Below are 23,769 nucleotides of genomic sequence, written 5' to 3' on the forward strand. Positions count from 1 at the left end.
GTGCAGAGGCTTGCAGTACTGCTGCGGTCAATGCAACATGCTGAAGCGCACACTTTCATTCAGCTGTGCATGTGGTGACAAACTATGAGTAGACAGATGATGATGTAGCTTATGACCATTTTCACTCACATCACATGTCCATGACTTTTTTTTTTTGACAGAGCCTCGATGACTTTGATGTGTCCATTGCACTAATGTAAATAATGTTCATATGTTCATAGTTTCTGCTATAGTGTACATACTCTTATTACATAATCCATCTGTATAGTATGTTCATATCATGCTGATAGTATTTAAAAATCTGTAAATTATGTCCATAGCCCTATCTGTAAATTTATTGTACATTTGTAAGACACTGTATATCCTGTACTTACTGCTTATTGCACTTATGGTTAGATGCTAACTGCATTTCCTAAATTGCATTGCCTTTGCCTTACATGTGCAATGGCAATAAAGTTGAATCTAATCTAATCTAATCATTCTAATATGCTGATTTATATATTATTATTATATATATATATATACATTTATATATTTATATATTATATATATGCACGAGTTCACAGACGACAAGGGAACCGATCGCTCAGAAAAACAGCTTTGCACACAAGTTCAGTTAATGAATTAAAGTAAAGTAAAATAACCCTTATATAGAAAGTGTGATATAAATGTAAGAGTATATGATTTATACTAAAATAACCCACCTGAAAGTCTACCAAAGATCACTATCACATTCATTGTTATCCACAATTTACATTTAAAACGAAACTTCATTTACATCGAGTGGGAAGATGAAGCTTAATACAGTATAAAATGTTTGAGCTGAGGATGTTCGGGGTTAATTCTGACTCTGTTCAACCCAAGGTGCTACATGTATTGTATCACTGCTATGCTGTAATAAACTTCTTCATCAAGATCTTCTACGTCCTCATCACTTTTTCTTACAGTGGCGAGCCACCCAGCGAGGGAATTCCCAAAAACGCAGGCAAAGGCAATAAAAGCGGTTTCTTTCTTCTATGTTGTTTTTGTCAGGGAACCCCCTTATTAAAAAAAAAAAAAATCTAGAAAAGAAAATTCAAGGACAGTTGAGAATTTAGTTCAGTCAATATTTACACGTTACTGAATCAGACTGGTGGAAGAGTTGAACTGGAATCGTTTCTAAAGTAAAGGAAGTAAAGTGCTTAAGTTTAAAGGTTCTAAAGTTAAGGTTCTAAAGTAATTGAAGCTCAGTGTAGGTCTGTTGTAATTCTGTTAGGATTCTAAAGTAATTGAATCAGCACAACACAGTGTGATGGAAGAGCTGTATTAGATCTATAGTTTCTAAAGTATCTGAAACAGAGTTGTAGGGTTCAACGTAATTGAAACTGACTGTGAAGTGGTCATAATTCTGATGAAATTCTAAAGTAACTGAAATGACCCGAAGCAGTGTGGTCACAGAATGATTTCGTAACTGTTGTGTTTATAGTGTAGTGAGTCTGACGCACCACGACTCCCATGCAGTGTTGATTTGCCTGACGCACTGTGGCTGAGTAAACCTTTACAAATATAACAGAAAACCTGAAGTAGTTGGGTTTTGTCCAATGTACTGTTGCAGTGTTACAGTTTAGTGTAAGGCCTTAAAGAGTGTGGCCATGTCTGGAGAAGTCAAATATTTAGTTCAGAAGCCTGACGTAGTGTGACTGTTTTATTTATTTGTGTTCACAGCACAGAAGCTGTGAATAATTAGACTAACAGGTGTCATAAAGTAACTATATGATGTTCAGTCAGTGAAGGAATAAAGCCTATTGAATTGCTGAAGACAATTTAATAAGATTGTCCACAAATGCCCAAAAACAAAGAGGGAAAAGTTGCTAATGCACTAGCTCTTTTTTTTTTTTTTTTGCCTCATGCAAGGTAACTAAGAAAAGATTTGAAGAAATTAAAACAGAAAACTAGTTGCTAAATTCACAAGTCTGTGCTATGTCATGTCATTGACAAACTGTAAGGCTGAAGAGATTATTTTGAAGGAACTGATAGTGAAATTGAGAAAATAAAGTCTAAACAGAGAGGGAAACTTTTAGATGTTTGTATGAAGGGACAGCTAAATAGTTGTACATACCCAATCCAAATCTGAATATGATGTGAATAACTGCAAGGAAGTCAATGACATAATTCCTCAGATGAGTCTGTGAGGTTCCCAATAGCACCAGCGCAAACAAGACAGACCGGAAACAAGAGAGTTCTTGATCAAAGAAATTAAAATAGCCAAGCTGTTAGACAACTGTCTCATGGACTTTCAAAGTCTTATTACAGCAGTGGGTTCTTTTGACCCTTATAACATGAATCCAGTCAAAACTGGAGAAAGCAGTGGATGTTTATAGTGTGTCAGACGAAGATGTTTGTAGACCTCTTATGATTTGCATTCCTTAGTGCTCTCTCACACGATGTTTGTGATAAAAGAGGTTGATAAACAAAGGTGCAAGGAGAGATGCTCTACTTAGACTTGCTGGGACTAATTTGGTTAGCTTGAGAAAGATAACTGAGGTGGCAATGGAAATTGGAGAGCATCCTCTAGCATTTGCATCCAGGTTGTGGGAAATGCTCAGCTTTTACAGTGGTTTGCCAAATGCAACTAAACAAAATCTCATGTTTAATTCTGCATTCATTGCACAGAGTAGTTTGCACTTGCAAGAAGTCATTGCTGTATATGCACCATATGAACAAATCATTTCCAAAATGATACAGCATTTCAATGCAAGAAATCAAATGAAAGCTGCAGAATCTGCATTAATCCTTTATTTATTACATGCATTATTCATTTTATTTACTATTTTATTAAGTTAGCATTTTGCTATATTATTTGGTGACCAGAAAAAATACATCTACACTAAAGAACTATTAATTAATGTGACTATATTTTGTATAAAAACATTTTACTATATACTATACAAATACTTTATAATTTTATTATTCTGATTTTATTAAATGAAACTTTTTATTGAACACTGGTGTATTTTTTAATTATAAAAGCAATCCGCATGTGGCTTATAAACCTTTTTTAAGGTGATATAAAACCTCAACACTGCATTAATACCATGATGGCATTTATTTTAATAATTCAGATTTTACTCAATATCTAAAAACATAAGTTTATCATGATGTATTGACTGGCTGTGTATTTTGGAGAATTATAAAGCTGTCAGATAATGCTGATAATCTTAAAATAGTTATCTATATTTATGCATCGGGAAACACTTTTATCAAATGTGACTCAAAGGGATATTACCAAAAATTACAGTCATAATTTACTCACCTTCAAGTCGTCCCAAACCTGTATGAATTTCTTTCTTTTGTTGGACATAAAGAACAAGACATTTTGAATAATGTTGTTAACCAAATAGTTGCTGGTAGCCATTAATTCCAAAGTATGGAAAGAAAAGTCAATAGCTAAGTCAATGGCGCCAGCAACCATTTGTGTGTTTGGGGCAAGTTGAGGATGGGTAAATGATGTCCAAATGTTCATTTTTGGGAGAACTATGCCTTCAAAGTGCATTCAAGGTATATGTTTTGCCAGTATGTGTTACCTGGGAACTGAACCATGACACTGGTGTTGAAAGTTTTAAATTAGTGTGATTTTGTCATTTTAAAGAAACATAACTTCCATTATCAAGGAAGCATTAAATTGAAGACATTTATAATGTTACAAAATATTTCTATTTCAAATAAATGCTGTTCTTTAGAATTTTCTATTCATCTAAGAATCATAAAAAAAAAAATAGCATGGTTTCCACAAAAATATGAAGCAGGACAACTGTTTCAACACTGAAAATAATCAGAAATGTTTCCTGAGCAGTAAATCAACATATTAGAATGACATCCCATTGCTTCTGTACTGGATTTAGTCAAGTAGTTCACCGGTTTTTCAAGTTGTTCATTCATCACATGACCGCCCCATAAGCAACGAAAATCTAAATCTAAGAAAGATTTGTATTATTATTGAACAATACAAACATTACAATAAACAATAAAAACAATCGGGTATAAAAAAAAAAAAAATATATATATATATATATATATATACACAGATTTGTTGCCAGGGTAACAAAAACAATAACAAAAAAATACATCTTAGAAAGACACAAAGGACGAATATAAAGATACTGTTTTCATGGCTTTCAAATGAACATAACTTTGGATAGTTTCCACATATACTTATCTTAGTTCTATTTGAATAAGAGACGTTTAGAGCCAGTAAACTTTTGTTGATGAATGTGGAATTTAGCAAACAGGAAACTTGTTAGGCAATATTCCCTGGTATTCTCTTTTGAATAATCAAACAATTCAAAGAAAGCATCATTAAAACAAAAAGAGAAGTCACTTACAAAATAAGATTGAATAAACACTAAAACATCTGACAAACTTTTTTCAACAAGTCTTCTTCAGAAGAATGACAAAAAATAGCAACTTACTTCAATGTCTGACTTTCCTAAGTATTTCCTAAGAAGGCTTTAGTTGGGTAACATCTGTGAACTTAAATGCTATTTCTTTTACTTCATTGGTAAGCAGAAATCTATTAGGCAAGGTCTATACTTTCTCCCAAGGTATTTTCTCCACAATGCTATTATGTAAGGAACTGTTGTTATCTCTCTCTGAAAAAGAGGTGTAATTTTATAGTGTATTTTTTTTTAATTGATTTTCCACAGTAATGTCACATAGAGAGGGAAGATCGCAGCGTTTGATGGACATTAACTCACATTTGTTGATATGTATGGCAGAGACCTGAAGCTCTTTGTTTTTATGAAGTCATTTATTCCTTTATTAATCACCAATTTTTACTTTTTTTTTTTTACATTTATTTTGAATTTCTGCAGGTTTGGGTCTACAAAGTTGATGAAGTAAAAGAAATATTGGTTATAAATATTACACAATTTTAACCCAATAAGTGTGTGCAATGTAACACACTTAAACCAAACTTGCTTGCCATTATTGAAACCCAATAAATACATGTCAGTTAAAAAAAAATAAAAATAAATAATAATAATAATAATAATAATAATAATAATAATAATAATAATTAATAGCAAAAGTACGATTTCTACAACTAAATAATATTAATTATAACTAAATTTTAAGTTTTTATAATTTTGAACAAATAACAACTTGGCACCTATATAATTTAAATGCATGTTTATTTATTATTCATCATTCATTTATACTAAATAATATTCACAATCACCATGAAATTACATCTGAAATGACGAGGAAATTCTAAAGATTCCAAATGGAACTAAATTGTAACTTAAGGAATATTATTTAAAATTCAAGTAAGGACCAGAGCTAGACTTACATTCAGCTTTACAGACGATTTCTCATCCGTTTAACCCCTCAGTGTCATACTGTAAATGCTGCACCAACTGGCAACACTTGTGCTTCTGGAGCGCCGCCTGGCTACAGACAGAGGAACTACACACTAAAAATTGGGGTAAAAATCATTAATTTGGATTATGTCTTACTGCTAGAAAAACACAAAATATCAATCCATCCAAAATAATGGATTATGGGTCTGGTGTTGATCATCCCTCAACTGTAAGCGCATTTTTTTTTTTTTTTAGATTGACTGTTCATGTTGTCAGTTGACCTGTTTTTTTTTTTTTTTTTTTAATGCCAAAACCATAAGGTTTTGATTTCACACATACAAAATACATTTAAAGTGAATTGCGCTGCAATAAAAGCGTGTAGAAGCATGAGTGGGCGGGGCTTCGCGTCCTGATTTTAAAGCGATGGTTAGTTCACTACAGATTTTACCATTGCTTACTGTTTCAAACCTGTATGACACTAACTGTCACAGAAATTTAATAAAATGACTAAAACAGCTGTCATTTTTTATTCCACTGTAGAAAAAAAAGCATGATGCATGTTTAGATCAACGTGAGGGTGACAACAACAATGTTGATTAATTATTCCTACATTTAATAACTGCAGCACAGTGAACTGTACTAATTTATAGAGATTATATTTTCTTATACATAGTAGGCTATAGTGAATAATTCCCATTGCACTGATCCCCACCCATTAATGAGACAATAAGAAACAATAAAATGCATATGAAAAAGATGCCTTTTTATTGTCATCAAATGATACTGTACAATCAGGACTCTTTCAGAGGTGCTTGTGGTAATGTGATTTACTCTCTCGATATGCTGTGAGACACTGGCCTATTCAAAATGATGATCATCTTTAATCAACATAACTGAAGTACACTTGAAATCACGTTTTTAATTACACAATAATTGACAGGAAGCACAGAAAAGGTCTGTTATGATTTTGTGTGAATGTATCTATGAAACAAACTTAATGGCTTATTGGTGCATTCAAAAGTGTCCCTTACAATATTGAGCTACTTTGTCTTAAAATGCACTGAAAAAGTGGCAAGGCCTCGCTGGGATGGACTAGTGTCTCTCAGCATCCACATGAACATAAGAGTCAGAAACACACAGGAGCAGGTACTACATGAACTACATGGGTCTGGTCTGGACTTTTACTGGCTTTAAAGTTCGCTCCATCACCAGTGATGAAAGACCTAGAGAAAAGAAAAAGAAAAAAAAAGACAGAAGAATATGTGAATTACACACGGCCTGCATCTTACACAGTATAAAAAAAAAAAAAAAAACTAATATTACCTCATGTCTCAGCAATGCACTTTCCAAAATAACAAAATAAACTGTTACATTTTAATGATTCAAAATGTATAATTTAACTTACAATCTGCAAAGGAGTGGAAAAAGCAAAAAAAAAAAATAATTATAATAAATTAGGTCTAGACGAAAGAATTTCTTCAGAATCATTCATAGGGCCGAGCATTGAACAAACAGTGGTAAATCATCTCAAATAAGACAGGAATCTTGTCTTTATGAATCATGTTTTTGTGGAGAATGCAATCTTACGAATGGTTATCGAATTCAAAAATGCTATGAAATATATTATTAAGTATTAGAACTACGTAACTTTTTTATTTATGTTAATCGTATTTCAACCAAAAGTGGGTGACTTTCTGCATGTTCAATTCAATGTCTTTTTCTAGTCCTCGTGTTTTATTTCATTTATTTGTGTAAATTGCTTTTGAGAAATGTTATTAGGGCACGTTTCATAATCATATTAGATTCTTACCTTCAGTGTTAGTCTGCACCGCCCCTCCTGCATCTACTTCCTCTATACTCTTCCAGCTTCCTTCAGTTTTCCCACCAGATCCTCGACCGTCTCCACTTTGACTCCAGCTTGTCTCTGAGGAGGTTCATCCACCTTCAGCACCTCCAGCCGTGAGCACACATCCACTCCCAGATCTGCAGGCTTCACATTCGCAATCTTCTTTTTCTTTGCTTTCTAAGGAAACACACACAGACAAAGTTTGAAAAATAAATAAATAAATAAAAATACAGCAAAATTGTTAATATTTTCAAATATTATTCTAATTCCAAATGCAATTTATTCCTTTGATCAAAGCTGAATTTTCAGCATCATTACTCCAGTGAGAAATCATTCTAATATACCGATTATGCTCTGTTTTTATTTTTAATGGTGCTCAATCATTAATGTTGAAAACAGTAATGTAATCCTTTAGTGGAAACCATCATTTTTTTTTTTTTTACAGGATTCCTAGATGAACAGAAAGTTCAGCAGCAGTTATTTCAAATAAAATATTTTTAGTAACATTATAAACGTCTCCACAAGCAATTTTGATCAATTCAATGCATCCTTGCTGAATAAACATATTTATTTAAGAAAAGTTCTCATTTACCACAAACATTTGAATATTCATGTTTCACTGAAATATAAAGCAAAAACTGATATTAATAATATTTAGAAATGTTTCAGCATATTAAAATGATTTCTGAAGATCATGTGACACTGAAGACTGAAGAAATGATGCTAAAAAATCATCATTTCACAATATGTTCACATTGAAAACAGTTACAATATTTCTGTATTTACTATATTTTTGGTCAGCCATGGTGAGCACAAAAAACTTTTTTTTTAAACATTAAGAAATTTATTTTTGGTAGTTAATATATTTACATATATGCATTATTCAAAGCACTTGTATTGCATTAAAGCTATCAGTTCAGGCTTTCCATGGGAATCTAACTCATGACCTTAGAGTCGCTAGAGCAAAAACTGTACTGTATTCTCTGGTGATGTGCAGTGCAGCGTGGCATTACTGTACCATGATGTTGGGCAGCGTGGCGTATCTGGGAGTGTTGAGACGGAGGTCAGCGGTCACCACGGCTGGCAAATTGATCTTAATGGTCTCCAATCCACCATCAATTTCTCTCACCACCTTCAGCTTGTCCGCTTCGAAGCTCACCTCAGATGCAAAGGTTCCCTAAAAAAAAAACAGGCAGCGAAAACATAGACAGCTTCAGAAAAACAAATGCTCAAAATCCATATTAACAGTGATGCTTTTCTTATCAAACATCACTAAATCTAAAGATGGGAACAAGATGTCTCACCTGCGGCCAGTCCAACAGCGCTGCTGTCATCTGTCCAGTTTGATTGCAGTCATCATCAATGGCCTAGACGAGAAATAACACCTTGATATCATGAAAGCCATTGACATATATATTCAGTCATTTGTTCATGTGCAATAATTAACCGTCAGCTACCTGTTTACCCAGAATGATCAGATCGGCTTGCTCTTTCTTGGCGAGAGCAGCGAAAATCTTGGAGACCTGCAGGGGACCGAGCGTCTCATAGTCTTTTCCGGAGACTTCCACGTGTATGCCACGGTCCGCACCCATGGCCAGAGCCGTCCGGATCGTCTCCTGCAACACAGATATTACTGTCAGGACGCTGATTAATGATCATCTGTGATTTCATAATATTTCCTCACATGGTAATGCATAACTGTTAGTGTTTTTTACATGACATCATAATATTCAAATGAAAGATTTCCTGTTTTAGAACATTATTTATATTCATTAATACATGTAATATATTTTAAAAGTTTGAGTCAGACTCTTTTTTATTTGTTTTTGAAAGAAGTCTATTCTGCTTACCAAGGCCAAGTTTATTTGGTCAAAAATAAGGTAAAACTGTACTATTGTAAAATATTATTATAATTTAAAATAATTATTTTCCATGTGAACATATATTGACCCTAGACTATAAAAGCTTAAGTTTTAAGTCTCTGGCGTATATTTTTTGCAAAAGCCAAAAAAAACATTGTATGGGTCACAATTATAGATTTTTCTTTTATGTCCAAAAATCATTATGATATTAAGTAAAGATCATGTTCCATGTTTCTAAATATTGTCAGATCCTAATAAATCACACATCAACGGAAAGATTATTTATTCAGCTTTTAGAGGATGTATAAATCTCAATTTTAAAAAATTGACACTCAAGACTGGTTTTGTGGTCCAGGGTCTTATATTTTATAATGTAATTTATTCCTGTGTTGTGCAGCTTAATTTTCAGCATCATTACCCCAATCTTCAGAGCCACATGATTCTAATATGCTGAACATTTTTTTGTTTTTTTTTGTGGAAACTGTAAAACATTTTTTTCAGGATGCCTTGATCAATAGCAACGAATTGAAGAACAATATTTACATAGCAATTAAGTATCTAGTTGTTTTTAAATTATCATTATCACTTAAAAGATTCTGAATTTTTTGTATAAATAAACAAATGTGACGTTTCGCCATTCATTTTTTTGAACTCATAATAATAATTTCCCTAGGTTTTGGCAGCTTTTCCATCACGTCCAATAACTTCAGACAGTGTTCCTTCACCAATAAAAATTAAATTACGTGTCCAGCACCAAGGAGAGACGCCAGAAAGCTTGAGTGTTTCTGACCTGAACCTGCTGAGGACCACAGCTGACGGCCACCACCTCCTTAACAAGCTTCTTCTCCTTCAGTTTGACGGCTTCCTCCACCGCGATCTCACAGAAGGGGTTCATCGAATGCTTGACGCCGTCTGTGACCACTCCAGTGCGGTCCGGCTTGACTCGGATCTGAGGTGGACAGAGATTTCCCAGATCAATATCCTTATATAAAAGATTACTCTCTGGATCACAACTGAACCAGATCAGAGGTTTCACAAAAACACAGCTCATATAGCTACACAATAAAGATACCCAGCTCATAATAAACTGCTTTGAAAAGATCATAATGAGAAAGATTTGGGATATTTGACACTTGTATTGACAATCAGCCTGATCAATATGTCCTGACAATCAATAAATTACAACGTAGTTACTCAACAGAAGAGCACAAGACCGAAGATTAAAGAGCAAACCAGCAACCGAGCATTTAGATCGCGTGTTCGTCCACTTTTAGATTAATTTAATCAATTCAATAATAATTCAATGCTTTAAAACACTTTTAACTGCAACTTAGAATTGTACATATGTTCATTTAATTAGTATTTACAATCATTTTTGTCATATAAGAGGTTTACTTCACATAAAAGGCAGTTTTATAAAATAATGGAAAATAATGTTGATGCTCTGCATACTATATTATTTAAAATATATGTTATATGTACTATCTCCATACATATACATATATACACACACACACACACACACACACACACACACACACACACACACATACATATACATATACATATATATATATATATATATATATATATATATATATATATATATATATATATATAATACACACATTTAATTTTTAATAAGGTTTCATTAGTTAACTACTTTAGTTAGCTTGAACTAAGAATGAACAATACTTCCAGAGCACTTATTAATCTTAGTTAACATTAATTTCAACATTTACTAATGCATTATTAAAATCAACATTAGTTAATGCATTATGAATAAACATGAACAACTGTATTTTTATTTACTAACATTAAAAATGTTTAATAAATACTGTAATAAATGTATTGTTCATTGTGTGTTCATGTTAGTTAATACTTTAACTAAATGAACCTTACTGTAAAGTGTTACCAATTTTTTTTTTCTTTTTTCTTTATATTAAATTATTTTTTTTTTTACAAAAATCAACCCATCTCAAACATAACAATTTGTTAAATGGTGCTTCACATCACTTTAATACGTCTAATAAATGACAAAAGGCTATTTTTACACATAATAAATAATTGATGCACATACACATGTATATATATAATTGCCTACACGCGATTACATTTATAAACAACAGACAGAAAATGACAAATGTCCATTAATGTTGACCCATAACGTGTTGCCATGGCAAATTAATAATGCAAACTGTAATATAGAAATCTAACTAGATGTGAAAAAAATCAATAACACCATACTTGAGAAATTCGTGCAATGACATATCAAGTAATAACAACAATGACCTTCAGCAAACAAACAGCGCAGTCAAAAAAAAAGTCGAGCCTCATTCAACAGAACACCTGGCCTAAAGCTGGATCTTTACTATCTAAAATAAGGCCACTTCGAGTTTATTCATAATCAAAAGCATCTGTGTGTGTTTATTGAGAGATTATCTGATGTATACCTTGACAGCATAGTCAATGACCCGCTTAACTCCGACCAGAACTCGACCGCTCATCGTGACTCTTCCTCTGAAGGTCCGGAGTGGAAGAAAGACGGAGTGGTTCTGGTGTGACACAATTTGAGGCGGGATTTAAAGCACGCCTATTCTGTGAGCCAATAGAATTGCTCAGATCAGTGAGCTATCAATCAAAAGCTGAGCAGTGGCCAATCAGGTACTCTGAGTGTTCCTGCACTCTAGCGCTCCGACTGAAACGGATCGTTCCTTTATAAGTAGGTTAAAGGTCGTGGGACTGTTATTATTAAACGCGGGGTCGACAGAAGATCTAAACCGCGCTACAGTAAATGAAATTATTACAACAATTTATGAGAGAAATGACTTTGCTGAGATTCAACCGAATATAATCGCAAAATGATTGACTGAAGCGCTCGAAACAGCAGCTTAAGGACATCTGCTGGTCACAATAATGAAAGAAACATGATTTATTTTCTGTGTTAAGTCTTGTGTAATACTACATTTTCAGTGTAGATTTCTTAAAGTTGCTTCAAGTTTTGTGGTGATAATGTGTATCTGTGTATTTAATTTATCTTTCGAAATATCACATAATTATCAAAAGATAATTTTTCTTAAGCCCTAAAGATGGATAGTTTGCAAGATAAAATATAGCAAAGCAATTAAAAATAAATAAATAAATCTGAATACACTTATATATATAATTTTTGATAATATGGTATGCATTATGTTCTAACAATTATAACAAATAAAATAAAAATCAAGTACATTATTACATGAAATAGCTTCATTCATATAAATCAAAACAAGATAATAATAATAATAATAATAATAATAATAATAATAATAACCAACTATGGCAAAGCTGTACCACAATGTATAATGATATTAAAAAAAAGGAAAATAAAAAAATGTACCTTTCTATTTTAAAAAAAATGCACATTTATTTTAGAAATGTATAGATTTATATACTCGGAACCCATGCAAACCAAAACTAAGCAGATCCCTTTTTCATTTAACCTTCACTGAAGGCTAACTCATCCCCTCATTAAAAATATTGCTATATTCATTTTCTGGAAAGAAGAAATAATAATACTTTTGTTATTTATAAGCCTATACTACAATAAACACTTCAAATAAATTATTGTAAATAAATAATAATGATGCTACTAGCAATAATAAAAATAAAATCCCAATGGGGAAATACATCATTGCAATTTCACTGTGGTGCAGCGTTGCCATATGGAAAACATTGATATTTTCTCAGTTTAATGTAAACTATGTTAGACAAAGCTAATCTGTGCATAAAAATATCTAATTTACTTAACAAAGATGCTGCCAAAATCCCCCTTGAAAAGAGATGTTTAGAAAAGAGGTTAATAGAGCAATTTTGGAGAACTTTATCAGGTTTCTTCTGTGTGAGGTTTTGACAGACATTCAACCTTAAGGCCTGCCATTTGAATTACCATACTGCAACATATTGTGTTTTTATTTTCAGAATAACAAGGAAATGAGTAGAAATTAATTCTTGCCATATGGCAACTTCGCACCATAAAAGGTTAAATACAATGCTTATATTATGATATTTCCATACTCCAGCTCAGTTGGTGGCAGTAATGCAGCATGAGTTGGTTTACCATTTATCCTCACATGAAGAAGAAGACATGTCAGCTGACTGATGTGTTTGTTCCCGTGATCAGCTGAGAGAGAGTCAGAGCACTGATGGATCAGCTGGAGTTCAGCTCACACACTTCAGTCAGGTAATGCATTACACCTCCAGCAGCTCAGGGCTCGTGCAATGCACATTCCTGCAGAAAGTCAAGGGAAGTGTGTCATGCATGCAGGGAATTTCATGCACTGTAAGTTTGTGAAGGCACATTTATTAAATATATATTAATAATGCAGTTTGATGGTGGATGCATTGTATGTCTTCTGCAAATGGGGATACATACCAAACTTTTACTGGTCCTCTAAATTGTTTTAAATATTTTAGACATCAACATCTTCCTTGAAGTTAAACAAAGTGATTTTGAAAAAAAGTTTTGAATGTAATTCAATATTCATATTGTGCTTTAATGTGTCTCAGGAACAAGAAGTTTATCTGCAGACACAAATATAAAGAAAATAAGTTTGTACAAACAGCTGAAGGTATGTTTGTCATCAAGTCGTATTCATCACACATGCTTTTTTTTCCATGGTGTGCGCTTTTTTTTTTTTTTTTTAAGTTTTCTTTTTTCCTGATATTTTACTTTATTCTCTCTCTCTCTCTCTCTCTCTCTCTCTCTCTCTCTCTCTATATATATATATATATATATATGCATGCTTTATTTACAATAATGCATTTAGCAGATTTCTAGAGTAGGTGACATGCAATTTAACTTATTAAAAAAAAACAATTTTGTTTGTTTTTGCTTATTATTTATTATACATGCTATATGCTACACATTGTACATCTTATTAATTGAGAGACCTTTACATTAGTTACCTTATCAGTAGTATTACTCATGAATAATTTATTATTTTATTTATTTATTTAAATGAACACATAAGGGACCCATCCGCTGAATTATTTTCTTGATGCAGGTGCAGCAGCCAGTCTTCCTCATCCTTTAGTTTATGTGGATGGCAACATTCACTATCAGTTTCACACAATAAATACAGGTGAGTTTCCTTTTAGTGTCATCAAAGATAAATCCTTTATTAGAGTCAAGCTTTTTGAAAGAAGGATTAAACCAATTTCTTTGTCTGTTTGTCTGACAGTTTATTTCCCATTTTGTCATTTTGTCTCTCATGAAATCGGCCAAGAACCTGACTGATCTTACCACAAAATACCCTGTAAATAAAAATTTTAATAAAAAAAGAAACAATAATAATGCTCTTATACATAGGATTTATTTCTTTATTTTGGGTGATGAGAAATGCCTGGGAAATGTTTTCTTGAGTTTCACCCATTAGCAGTCATGTGATTCTAATCTTTGGCTGGGATTGGCACTGGGCCTGTGTCACATGTCAGTCAGGCGGCGTGTCACATGACAGATGATTGGAGCGAGGGTGCTGTTCAGGGGCATTTACAAATACATATTCTGTCAGCGAACAACTGTGTCATTCTAGACCTTTAAATTAGATCATGCACAGCTCTCTGCATCCCGGGAATGATGGATGAATGGAGAATTCAGTCAGGAGATGCTAAAAATTTCCCATGAACACTTTATAGGGAATTATGACGGTTTTCCTTACACATCAGGGTCTGTGACTGCAAACAAAAAAATTGCAGAAGCTCTTGTTTTTATGATTACTTTCCTGTAGGGGTCGTGCGATACCTTAATCGCATCACATTATTCACAAATTTCAGCTAATGTGTCATAACTACATGCTGTTTGGATGTTCGGATTGAATGTGATGGATATTCTGTTGTCTTATTAAACCTTTACAGTTGAAGAAGTAATGGAAAAACCTATAAAGATCTGGAAATTAGTGCGTTACTAGTCAAAGCTTTGGAATAGTTCAGATTTTAATTTAAAATAACTTGGAAACTCAGACATCTTTGTCAGGCCTAAGAGCATGCCTACGTGATTAGGGACAAAATCTTGTAAAATCAGGCCAGGAACACACTGATAAAGGAGATCAGAGTAATTAAGAGGAGCTACTCTAAAAAGCTGGAAAACCAGTTTTTGCAAACAAGCATGCTTCATTGTGGAAAGGACTGAAAGTAAGACATCTCAAACTAAAAGACTCCATCCTCCTGCACTGAGGAGAATCAACAACTTGCTAAAGACTTGAATGAGTTTTACTACAGAAGTCCTTCTGCTTCAATTGCTCCACCGTCATCCCCATCCCAAAGAAACCCAAAATCACAGGACTTACTGATTACAGACCTGTGGTTTTAACATCTGTGGTCATGAAGTCGTTTGAGAGACTGGTGCTGACCCACCTGAAGGATGTCACTGGACACCCACTGGACCCCCTGCAGTTTGCTTATCAAGCAAACAGGTCTGTGGATGATGCAGTCAACATGAGACTGCACTACATCTGGACAAATCTGGGAGTTATGCAAGGATCCTGTTTGTGGACTTCAGTTCAGCCTTCAACGCCATCATCCCAACACTCCTCTAGACCAAACTAACCCAGCTCTCTATTCCTAGCTCCATCTGTCACTGGATCACAAGCTTTCTGAAAGTTAGACAACAGCTAGTGAGGTTGGGTAAACTCACATCCTAGACTCTCATGGTCAGCACTGGTGCCCCTCAAGGGTGTGTGCTCTCCCCAATGTTCTTCTCACTCTACACAACGGATTGCACCTCTACTGACCCCTCTGTCAAGCTCCTGAAGTTTTCAGATGACACTATATTCATCGGTCTGATCCAGGACAGCGACGAGTCTGCAAATAGAAGTGACGTTGAGCAGTTGGCTGTCTGGTGCAGTTATAATAACCTGGAGTTGCACTAAAAAATATTTTTATCTGCACTGTTTGTTCACTTTACTGATTTGCACTCTATCTGCCATGTAACTTGTGCTGCTTTATTTAACTTTATTTTCAATTTTATTTCATTATGTGTCTTTTTTTTACATTCTCCTATTGTATAGCTGTATTTTATATTTGATCTAGATTTTTAGGCTCTACTGTTAGTGTTATCTGTATGTACCGGGGTCTGAGAGTAACGCAAATTCTCTGTATGTATGTATGTACTGTACATGTGGAAGAATTGACAATAAAGCAGACTTGACTTGACTTGAGTTGAATCCTGAGCAAAAACATTAAAATAAGAACCACTTTTAAAAGTTGAGCTCCAGTAATAACTGATAATAACTTAGCAGCAAATCATCATATCAGAATGATTTCTGAAGGATCACGTGACACTGAAGACTGGAGGAATGATGCTGAAAATGTTAGCTTTTCATCACAGAAATAAAATACATTTTAAAATGTAATCACATGGAAAACAGTTATTTTAAATTGTTATAATTTTTCAGAATGTAACCGTTTTAACTGTATTTTTAAACTAGTAAATGCAGCCTTGGTGAGGAGAAAATACTTATTTCAAAAACAAAAAAATTTCTAAATTATTCAAACTTTTAAACGCTAGTATTTTTTCCAGACCTAAGAAAAGTTCTGGAAATGGGCCTATACATAATGTTCAACAATCACAAATTGGCTCGTTCACATAAAAATCACAATTAATCTAAAAATCTATATTTTAACCAACTCTAGTTATGAAAGTTTCTGTCTTTGTCCTCCTCAGGTGACGTATCGGGTGAATCCAGTCTCAGATCAGCCACTGAAGATTAGAGGTGAAGTCGAAGGCCAAATTAATGTGGTCTCTGCATCCAACCTCACTGGATCCCAGCAGGTATGGAATAAACACGTGTCACCATGGCAACCAGCTCGATCCCAGCATCAGCACCACTTTTCCTTTACGTCCCATTTGTTATACTTCTTCATCATGTTGTGATGTTAAGTGTGAATTTCATTCAAAATACACCAGAACATGACATGTCAGAGCAGAAAATGAAAAATACACAAACTCAACTATAACTAAATAGCCAGATGTTAAGGGTATGTTTGTGGGTTGTAAAATATTTCACGACTGTTTTCTCCCAGAGAGTAATTCAAAACTCTTTCAGTAATGAAGATGCTCCTGCTGGAGAAGATACTAGAGAGAAGACGGCTGTGTCTATACAGAAAGCAGCTGACCCTACATTCACACAAACAGCAGGTGTATATACGTTTGACATTAATAGAATCAAATGCAACATGTTTCATTAGACGGAGAGGTTGAGTAATGCATCAAGCAATGCATTCATTAGTTTAATCTTAGACATTTTTTCATTTCAAAGGTGGGTGTTTATCTGCATTTCACAATGACTTCAAATGCAGCTCATGCTTTTATTATCAAAATATTTATATATACATATATATACATTACATGCACATTGATAAGATCATTCACTCATCTTTGAACTCTCAGTAACTCTTTTAGTTCTCCCAGCAGCAGTAAATATGATGTGAATTTAGTATGGAGCGATACAACATCTGTCGTCACTCTCATTTAGGTCAGTTCTACGTGATGATGAATCCTTCAGATGTTCTGCATTCTGCCTCTCAGCAGACTATAGCGCCACGCACACATCTATACACTGTGTGAGTACAAAAAACTGCATTTACAGCATGCCACAGGTGTCCTGTAAAGTGTAACTTGTGCTTAAACCCACTACATTCATTTATTATTTAAAAAACATTTATAGGTCAAATTATACAGCGTCGGGGGTTTGTCTTTTGAACTTTTAATGGGATTTTCTCAGAGAGTGATTGTCTGCAGGCTTTTATGTTGCACTGTTGCATTTTTTTCGTGCCTTGCTCTCCGTTTAACCTTGGGATCCCACCAGCACATCCATGTAAAAACAGGGCTGTTTGTCATGATTCTGTATTCTGACAGGATCATGTGGAGAGTGTGGTTTGCATTGCTTCCGTTTGAAGGTGCTGTTTTCACACCGCAGAAGCAGAAGTGTGGTGAAAATGGGTGATGCTCACGTGTTTGTGTGGTTGCAACATCCTTATCCTGCAAAATAGGCTTAGCAGAAATATCTAGCTGAAGAATCAAGTGTCAGAGGTGTTTGTTTCAGTCATTTTTGTTTGAGTATTGCCTTCTTTACGACACGTACAGCTTCTGCAGCTCATGCAGCATAAGGAATTGCACAGAGTCCTAATCTTCCTTTCTTCCATTAGAATCCCAAATCCTTCAGGTCATTAGATCCACTGTAGTTAGAGAGAGAGGGTTGTGTTCAGATTAAAATAGCGAGCACTCAGATGCATTGAACCAGTGTTGTTTTAGTGTTTATGTGCTATTGTAGTGTTTATTAATATTTTAAATGTGCTTAAATTTTTATGTTCATTTCTTATTGATATGTAGCTTTAATTGAAATTTTATTTCAGTTTTAGTTTTAGTCATTTTAATAGTTCAACTTGTTTTATTTCTGTTAGTAGTACTGAAATAAAATAAAATTAAAATATTAGATTTAATATAAATATTACATTTTAAATCATAGCTGTAGCGATAGAGCTTTTTAATTTTCAAGAATATTTGTTTACTTTATTATTTTTATTATTATTATTTCTCAAAGCAGTACATTTTAAATAATAGCTTTAGAGATAGATTTGTAATCTTAATAAAATGAACTTTACTAAATCGCAGGAAAGTCTTAAATGACAGAAATGTGATTATTTTATTTATTTGTGGTTTTTGTGAATTCGTGTATTTTTTTAATTTTTATATTTCATTTATTTATTATTTTATTTTATCTTTGTTTAGTTTTCTTTTGTTTATTCCTTCATTCTTTCTTTATTTCTTTACAGGTTTAGTTTTTGTTGTTGTTTTTTATTTGTAAATTTACAACATATCAGACAAGTCTCAAGTACAGAAATGTGTATTTAATTTAATTTAATTTAATTTAATTTAATTTAATTTAATTTAATTTAATTTAATTTAATTTAATTTAATTATTTTTAACTGGTGAGAAGATCTTTTACATCCCCTTAAACCAAAATCAATGTAAATAAATGCAAAACTGTCTATTAAAGGTAAAGAGTGTTATTTCTGTTCCACACATTAGCACTGAACAAATGCCTATTGCGAGTAATAAGCATCTTTGTTGAGTAAATATTTGCCCAGTAACTTAATTAGAAATTGAAACATAATAAATAAATGGCATGAATCAAATTATTTAAATAATATTCTGACATACAGTATGTGAATGAATAAAATCAAAGACAAATGTTCTACTAGAAAATTGGCAGGTGTGCACCAAACAGATTTACAAAAATAATAATGACCATTTCCAAACAAATTTCAGACACTTATACATGCTTGGTTCCCTTTTTTCTTTTTCTTTTTCTTTTTCTTTTTTTGCAGATAATCTAAATTCATGTAATTACTTGAGACAATATTATTATGTCTTCTGTCCATTCAGGCGACTCAAAACAAAATAGGTTGCAATTCCATTTCGTGCCACTGGTGGCGCAGACTTCCCACACTTTACCTTGCTTATACTGTGGCTCTTTAGTTTTAAAATGGTACAGTCTGCTGTGCTTTACATACTGAAGTACCTTTCCTCTGTAAATGGTGTTTTTAATATAAAGGGACAGAGGAATAGACCTCCTGTAGTGTAAATAAAATATATCTTCAGTTCAAAATCACTTTTTGTTGTTTTGCATTAGCACCGTTAAAGCATTTCCTTGCCTTCATGGTGCTTTGTCAGATGCTTTACCCCGTGTTGTGTATTCTTCCCTCTGCGGAGTCGTGACTTCATTAAAGCGTACCTGAGGGAAGGTGTACGCGGAGAACAGTTGTGTCATTAGGCTAAAGTCAGGCCTCGTCGCAGAGAGCAGCTGTTCAATTTATAACTTAATGAACACAAGGGACTCCCCATGAGATCATACGTGAAGATATCTGCCAATCCACAACACTAGCTTGTCATAATCACTATTGACCAATATATGGGCTTTAATAATGAACAATACCAATATCATGAGTGTAGTGTGGCTGATGGCAGATTTCATGTAAATACATACATGATAAAATGTAAATAAATGCTTACACTGTAAAAAAAATTGTTTCAAGTGTTTGTGCTGCCTTAAAATGTAGTCTATTTGAAATGTTAAGTTGTACTATGTGAGTTGAGTTCAGTAAACTTGAGCAAAATCTTAAGGCAGCACAAAACATACTTTTAAGTTGAAACAACTTAGTGTACTTTAGACAGAATTGACCTGTAATTAAAATTTTGTGCAAATTGTCTAAAAAAAAAAGGGATGCATTGACAAGGGTGTCTCTAGTATTTTAACATTAAAATATGAGTTATACTTATTAATCAATCCCAAACAAAAATTAATCTTGTTTATTATTATTATTATTATTATTATTATTGTTGTTGTTGTTGTTGTTGTTGTTGTTGTTGTTGTTGTTGTTGTTATTATTATTATTATTATTTTCCAAAGCAGTACATTTTAAATCATAGCTAAAGAGATAGATTACAAAGAGATAGATTTGTAATATTTAATAAAATTAACTTTACTAAAAGGCAGCTACATTTTATTTTATGTAGTATTTGCTCTTTATTTGTTTGTTTTGTAATATTTTTATTATTTATTATTTTATTTTAGCTTTGTTTAGTTTTCTTTAGTACATTTGTCAGTTTTTTTATTTTATTTTATTTTTTTTAGTTTTCATATTTTTGTCGGATTTTAATATATACTTTGTTTTGCAAAGACAAGATTGCAAGCCTTGAAAAATACCTACATTGAGATATTGAAGGCAAGAAATATCAAATAATGCATATGCATTTTTTATAATTTTCATTTTTTATTCCATTTTATTTTGTTTGGTGTCTGTTCTTTATTTGTGATTTTATGTTTTTTTTTTTTTAAGTTGCAGATCACAGAGATATTAAATTGAAGAAAAATATGAAATATTGCATATTATTTAATTTCCCCCCATTATTACTGTAGGAAAATGGACAGCCCGCTGCGCGCTCCTAGAGACGAGAGGAGAGAGCACAACATAATGAAGGTCAGTTAATTATCATAATCTAGTCTTTGTAAATGAAAGCAAAGCATCAGGACTTGGACCTGGAGAAACCAATACTGTGTCCACTCCAAAGACATTGATACAGAAGAACGATGATGTAAATCCTCCTGTAGAGGCCAGTAGAGCATTGATAGAACTGAACATGTATTATAATTTTAGACAGTATGGCCTAGATTTTGCCTCTGATCTTTCTTCTTGTTGATGTGCAGTTGAAAGGCGACGTCGAGACAAAATCAACAACTGGATTGTGACGCTCTCAAAAATCATCCCAGATTGCGGCATGGACGGCACCAAGACTGGAGCGGTGAGCTGCATGATGCTTCTGTCACCTAAATGAAGATCTGACCTCAGTATTGACCTGTTCTTTACAATAGATGCTTGGAAACTGCATCTCTCTCTTAAATGCATCGCGTTTCTTGTTCCTCCAGAGTAAAGGTGGGATCTTGTCGAAGGCGTGTGATTACATTGGCGAGCTGAAGCAACATAACCAGCGGCTGCAGGAGCGTTTGAGAGGAGTGGAGAGAGTGCAGATGGACAATGAGCTGCTCAGACGGCAGGTATGAAGCTAACATCACGTTAGCAAGATCAGTTGCAATAACCTTATCATGTAATCCTCTATTCTTTGCATTGACATTCATTATTTTACATCGAGTCAACATTTTCTTAAAGTCTCTTTCCTAGCATTTTTTTTTTATTTCGCCAAATACAGAGACAATTTTTTAAATGCATTTTTTTTATTTGATGATCCTCAGAATTGAATAGGCTATTTTGCTACTGTGCCTTTAAGACTACATGCAAATGAGCTTCTGTGATTGTTCACGTCTTCACATGTGAAGTTCATATTGTTGTTCATCAGTGGGCTGAATAGCTGTTAATGTGTAAATGAGGGCGGGCATATGTTAATGAGCTCATGGTTGACATCATAATGTTAGATTACGGCTACTTAATACTTTTTATTTATATAAAAAAGCAGAAGAAATACTGTATGTCCTCCTTTAAATCTAATGTGAACATTTAACTAGGATGTAATATCTCCAGTGATTTAATTGCATAAAATGTATTATTAATATGTCCATTTATTTTTTATAATATTTTATTTTCATTTATATTTATACTATCTATCTAATCTATCTATCTATCTATCTATATATATATATATATATATGCTTTTATTTGTTTAATTTATATTAAATATTTGATCTTGTCATATACGATTTTATTAAATAATTTATTTTATATTATTTAATTTAACTTATTTTATTTATACAGGCTTCCTCTAGATAAAGCAGTAGAGTATGCATTAGCAGTGGCACTATTTTTATTAAATTTTCTTTTATCTTATTTATTATTTATGTAAAATATTGTAAAATTGTTATTGCTTCAATGCAATGGAAGTCGCTTTGGATAAAAGCGTCTGGAAAATGCCTAAATGTACACATCTAAAACATCAGCCTCTACATCTTCAGAACGAACACTCATTTTCTGTGTTGTTGCTTTCAGCTGGAGGAGCTCAAGAGCGAGAACGGCCTTCTGCAAGCACAGCTGGAACATCTTGGCACTGACACGATCACAGACGCCTCTGCACAATGAACCTCAGACATCCTGGGAAAGAGATTCTGGCCAGTCCAGATGAAACAAGGCCCTTGACTGAAGTGGGCCGAATGACACACACTGGCTTGTGCTCAAGAGTCTGTCTCAGTGACTGGGTCATCTTCAGCGCTGGATGTCTGATATAGTCTGATATATGTCTGATAAAGTCACACTTGCTGCAGATGAGATCAAAGGTCAAGACGTTTCCATTAGAACCAACACCAGGAGCCCGTAATCCTAAAAGAGGCTAAATTTTTCTTCCTAACTAACTTCCAACTAAACACTGGATATAGTTAGACAGCTTTCATTATGTTTTTTTCACTCTAAAATAAACCCAGACATTATCCCTCAGCTTTTCCTAATTTTCCAGCTTTGTTGCTTTCAATTTTGTCTTCATGCTTTACTTGAAGTATTAGTTGTTTGTTCAATGCCTCGCTTAATTTAAAATTCTCCCCGAGAAACTCTGCCGCTTTGAGGTGTTTGGGAAGGTCGGTTATGGATGAATGAAGCCATGATGAAATGTCATTAGCGGTTCCAGTCAATTTTAGTGTTAAAGTCAGAACAAAAGCACCTGCACGTACGGGTTCGCACTGAAAGAAAGCTCTGCATGCAAGAAAATGAGCTCGGGACTGGGATTATTAGTTTCTTTATCTCGGAACGCCTCCGGAAGACTGTTCGGAAAGCATCGCCTAATCTGAGAAGCAAATGAGAAAATATTCACAAAGCTGTCGAGGATGCTTCGGAGCTAAATGCTGGACATCTCAGGAATGAAGAAATGTTTGTTATTGTGTGTTAGAGGTTTATTCTGTTACTTTAACCTAATCGCCAGCTTTGAAATGTCTTGGTTCCTCAGAAATTATGGTTTTGTTCTTAGTTGACTTGGCTGAAACTTTTTGTGTCATATTTATATAAACAACTTTAAGAGTTTTGTTCCTTAATTCATAATTCAAGTCAGTATTCCATGATTAACCATTGCTTGCAAATTCAAAATATGGCAGCAGAGACGTGAAGACTCGTGAAGTTTCCATATTTGATTTAAAAAGCGATAGCAAAAACTTTTCAGTGAATTAAAGGACTATGTTCTGTTGCACACAT

At 33.5% G+C, this 23,769-nt stretch overlaps 1 protein-coding gene and 1 pseudogene across 1 annotated transcript; one reads left to right on the forward strand and one right to left on the reverse strand.

Moving 5' to 3' along the window:
• Nucleotides 1-6,078: 6,078 nt before the first annotated feature.
• On the reverse strand, nt 6,079-11,597 carry LOC113069467 (electron transfer flavoprotein subunit beta-like). Its single transcript, XM_026242558.1, has 7 exons — nt 11,498-11,597; nt 9,835-9,993; nt 8,640-8,798; nt 8,487-8,549; nt 8,201-8,359; nt 7,147-7,359; nt 6,079-6,559 (listed from the first exon to the last, which is right to left on the reverse strand). The coding sequence occupies exons 1-6, from the start codon at nt 11,549-11,551 to the stop codon at nt 7,189-7,191; spliced, it is 765 nt and encodes a 254-aa protein (XP_026098343.1). The 5' UTR covers nt 11,552-11,597; the 3' UTR covers nt 6,079-6,559; nt 7,147-7,188.
• A 4,133-nt stretch (nt 11,598-15,730) lies between these two features.
• Nucleotides 15,731-22,933, forward strand: LOC113069463 (upstream stimulatory factor 2-like; annotated as a pseudogene).
• The last annotated feature ends 836 nt before the right edge of the window (nt 22,934-23,769 follow it).

Source organism: Carassius auratus, unplaced genomic scaffold, assembly GCF_003368295.1.
Source record: "Carassius auratus strain Wakin unplaced genomic scaffold, ASM336829v1 scaf_tig00001604, whole genome shotgun sequence".
NCBI classification, from domain to species: domain Eukaryota; kingdom Metazoa; phylum Chordata; class Actinopteri; order Cypriniformes; family Cyprinidae; genus Carassius; species Carassius auratus.

Bases quoted from the DNA above. Each gene is read 5' to 3' on its own strand.
- LOC113069467 (XM_026242558.1), bottom strand. From the start codon at position 11,551: ATGAGCGGTCGAGTTCTGGTCGGAGTTAAGCGGGTCATTGACTATGCT. The intron at 9,994-11,497 runs GTATACATCAGA...TGTCCACCTCAG, and splicing joins TCATTGACTATGCTGTCAAG to ATCCGAGTCAAGCCGGACCG. The intron at 8,360-8,486 runs GTGAGACATCTT...TTTTTTTTTTAG, and splicing joins CGCTGTTGGACTGGCCGCAG to GGAACCTTTGCATCTGAGGT.